Source organism: Anneissia japonica, unplaced genomic scaffold (genome assembly GCF_011630105.1).
Source record: "Anneissia japonica isolate Jap-2015-1 unplaced genomic scaffold, ASM1163010v1 scaffold75509_len8193_cov154, whole genome shotgun sequence".
NCBI lineage: Eukaryota > Metazoa > Echinodermata > Crinoidea > Comatulida > Comatulidae > Anneissia > Anneissia japonica.
The window spans coordinates 2,220-6,423 of record NW_022704333.1 but is presented as its reverse complement, the minus strand read 5'-3'; the positions used below and the strand labels follow the sequence as shown (position 1 = coordinate 6,423).

General features: G+C 34.8%; 1 protein-coding gene across 1 annotated transcript in view; it reads left to right on the top strand.

Moving 5' to 3' along the window:
* Positions 1 to 1,540: 1,540 nt before the first annotated feature.
* LOC117104600 overlaps positions 1,541 to 4,204 on the top strand; it is a gene marked incomplete at its 3' end in the record, with an annotated part of 3,267 nt that continues 603 nt past the window's right edge. The window contains exons 1-2 of the mRNA XM_033245449.1: positions 1,541 to 1,653; positions 3,508 to 3,711. Of these exons, the coding sequence (XP_033101340.1) occupies positions 1,590 to 1,653; positions 3,508 to 3,711 (268 nt within the window). The remainder of the gene's footprint in view (positions 1,654 to 3,507; positions 3,712 to 4,204) is intronic.

Genomic DNA, 4,204 nt, shown 5'->3' with positions numbered 1-4,204 from the left:
TGTAGTATTAAGGTTCAATGCTATTAACTTGCATAACCATTGGAATCGATACCCTTCACCTGATAAATGCCTTAAATTGGTTTGACAGCTTTAATGGTCAACTTGAGTATACAGATAATCTAATAATATAACTGGACTTTGTATAACTTTACCCTAGTCAGTTGGGCTTGGCCTTTCTCACACTATGAATCTATGATTGTCAGTTTTGAGCCTAAGCTCTGAAGTTTGTGATACATCTTAATTAGCAGTTTTTTGGTAAACAAGTTACTAAATCATAGAGAAAGAATTTCTCTATGATCCAATCAGAAACTCTAAAAGTATGGGGTGACTTACTTGAGACACACCCCCATTACCTAAAGTATAATAGGCAAACGCCCCCATATCACTGAGTCAGGAATCAGTAGTCAGTAGTCAGTGATCAGTAGTGAGTAATCAGTAGTCAGTAGTAGTCAGTATTGAGTAGTCAGTAGTCAGTAGTTAGATTCAACACAGAAGAAAAGTACAGGGCTGAGCTGATTCCACTCTAAAAGGGTTCTCTACCATCTCAAACCTGGAGTTTAGCTGATTGTAATCATGTACAGTTTGTGAGGATAAAAGTTTGCAGTGTACTAAAAGGAACTGTGTCATACTACTCATTAAAAGTCGACAGCAACTAACCGATATTTAACATTAACTCAAGCCTGGCTTATCCCCAAGTCTGAATGTAGCCTCAGGCCTTCCAACAAGGCGTCAGTGGCCTCACTAAGGCTACGTTCAGACTTGAAGATAAACCAGGCTTATGTTAAGCCTGGTCTTAAGGTTAAGCCCGGCTTAAATTTGCCGGGCGTTCAGACTAGCGAGATTAGCCAGGCACGAGAATTAGCATAACGAACCGTAACCAGGAAATGAGTTTCGAAACATTGGGCTCGAAACGTACGCTCGCTCACAGCGTACGTAATTTAATGCTGGTTGGCCATTTTTTTTACCGGAAGTCAATGCAAGTCCTCCCGCAGCGATTAAAGCCCGGCTTAGAAAAGTTAAACACGGTGGCACGCCAGGCCTAGTTACTATAGGAACACAGCCCGGCTTGAGATAAGCCACCTAGTTCAGACTAGCAGGTGGATAAACCCGGTGAGTTGAGCCGGGTTTATCCACCTAGTCAGAACTAGGCCTCAGTGACGTATCAGTTTGGACAAGTTTCTTTTGGCATTTGTACAAATTATTGTTAAAAATAACGATTCTTGCAATACTTTTTAATAATAAATATAACTTTAGCGTAATGATTATTTTTCACATCATCCAACCACTTGACGTGACTGTTTATGCAGTTTAAAAACGCGCCCAGCGAAGTTTTTTGCGTTATTAGTGATCGATGTCACTATAACCATGCTATAACAACGCGACTTCGCTCGTGCTTTTGTAAACTGCATAAACAGTCGCGCCGAGTGGTTAGATAATTTAAAAAAAAAATGGTTTCGTTAAATTGAAATTTATTATTGGAAAGTATAAATCGTTATTTTTAACAATAATTTAAACAAATGCCAAAAGAATCTTGTCTGAACACGTCAATGGTTTACTGTGTGCGCCATCTATAGATAAGATCGAAGAATATGGCCATTCTATACTCTTTGCTAGGATTAACTCAACTGGAATGGCTCAAGTATCATTCTAAGGGTAAGCCTTTCAAAACATTTCAGTTTATTGGTTTTATATTATTTATTTTAATCGACTACACTATCTCAATGCAATTAAGGCCTATATATTAATAGTTAAAAAAAACTATTCGAACAAATTTTTCCAGAGCCATTTCTGGGCATTTGAGGAAACTATTTTTAACGAACATAGGCCTATGTATTTTTTGCTTATGATCCCTATTCCTAAATTTTATGTACGCTTTATTCACTTATTTCATCAAATAATATAGTACAGTAGTAGTATAGAGTTCGTCGTCTACCTCCAATGCATTTCCTATATTAATAATATAATAACACTATTTATTATAATATGGTACATAAAAGTCAACTCGTTTGTGAGGATATGAAATAAATATGCGTTCGTAAAAAAAAACATATATTTTTAACATTTTTTCACCTACGCCCCAACTGTGGAGCTGGGGTGGGCGTCAATGCCCCGTTCAGGCACTTTGTTGACCCTCAATAAATGCTATAGATAATTGGTTGGATGCATGCTATTATAATATCTTACTGCTATATCTTTCATGTCTAGATAATGTCAGTAATGTAGGCCTAAGCATGGTTTAGAAGTTAAGTTACATCTTGAGACCCTTACTATTAATAACTTGTTATCAATGATTTACCAAACCATCTGTCTGAGTGTAATATGTATTCATGATACTGAAATATATTATGCAGGTATAAAATTAAATGTAGGTATATTGACAATAAAAACAATCGTGAATTTTTTTTCCTACCATTTAGCAACACACACAGCAAATAAAATACGAATTGCATTTTGGTCATTATTAAGGCATACTAAATTAAAAGTTTAATAAAGCATTGCAAACCTGAGTACTTTTTTTCAAAAAATAGCATAATTTGGAAGTGGAAAAACAGCAGTGTTAGGTATGCATCCCCAGTCGGAGAACTCACAGGCTTTAGGTCGCCAAGTTTAGGTTGGTTGCAAGGCAATTAAAAGTGCAATAATTCGTTATGAAATGTTGTATAATGTATGTAAGATGATACTAAGTGGTTAATTATCTGATAGTCTGCTATTTGCTATATTTTTTTTGATAAGCAAGTGGCGACTAATACACGTTTCAATAAATGAAGCAAAATCCGCATTTTGCATTGGGTAATGTTACTTTGTATTTCCATCAACATTTTTATTACTTTTTTTTTAAAGAGTGTAACGAAAATTTTTTTTCTTTAAATAATATATAACATATAGTAACAATAATATAATGAAAAACACATTACATTTTAAGCAAGGTATATTTTCTGTGATACTGAATACTGCGTAAGTTTAATAAATTAATTTTAATTTCCTCCATGTTTGGGTATGGACTTCGATCTTTTTCCGGGATATTTGCAATATATTCATTGGTAAATATTTTCTGAAATTATTTAGATAAGACTTTTGCTTTGTTTTTACCTTCTGTTACAAATTTACCATCAGTTTGCAAAAGTGCAATTCCTATCCTATCTCATTTTAGTCCGTTTATGAATGTGTAGTTTTTATGAGCACCACCATGTTCAGGTTCATCGAACATCTTACGATGTCATACGCCTTTTTACTCTCAATTTTTATTGTTATCGGGGCCATTATGAATTGAATATTAGGTCTGGTAACGGATGGATAAAAGGATAAAACCGACCTAGTGGTTGTGATGGTTAACCATACTAATGGATCTGAACTCTTGGCTTCCACCGTCACCGGGATGATATGGGTCATTTACAATTCGCCTTTTGTGTGCATACTTTCAAGCGATCGCTGGGGCATGCATTTAATTGTTGATTATAATTGTAAGCTATTCCTACTATTCACTATTCCCTTTTCATATTTCTTCAGATCACGTAATCATGTCAACGAACAGTGAGTTCGGGAGATATGCCTGTCAGGCACTCTGTGGATCATGTTTGTCACTTCTGCTGGGTTTTGGTGTGCTCAATACATTTAGCGTATTCCAGGATCATATTGACACCGAATTTGAGAATTCATCGTCAACAATTACTTGGTTGTTTTCATTCGCAGCCGCATTTTGGCAAGTTACAGGTAGGAGATGTGTACATTTTGCAAGGAAAAAGGACAGATAAATATATTAACTATTTTATTACAAAAAAAAAAAAGAGTAACGTTTTGAGTATCTATATTGAAATTGGCTTGAATTCATTGATAACAATAATAGTTATACTGAAGTGCCAGTACAACTTATATAGCATACCTTGGTGTATTTATGCCTAGAGTATGCAATTTGTATTGCGAATCAAGCAAATGAAACTCGTCCAGTCGGTAGTGCAAAAATGTCACTTAAACCAGCGCTGTTCAAGCAATCATTTACAAAAGAGTAGGCAGAAGGTTCTAAGTTTGAATCTCGGTAGGCTAGGGGGAACTTACAGATTCACCTCTATAACTTAACAAAAATTGTTTTTTTTTGTATCATGATATGTATTTGAGCACTGCTTTTTTTTTTTCTATTTGACACATACCGTATAGTATATAGGCCTATATATATATATATATATATATATATATATAACAAATAAAT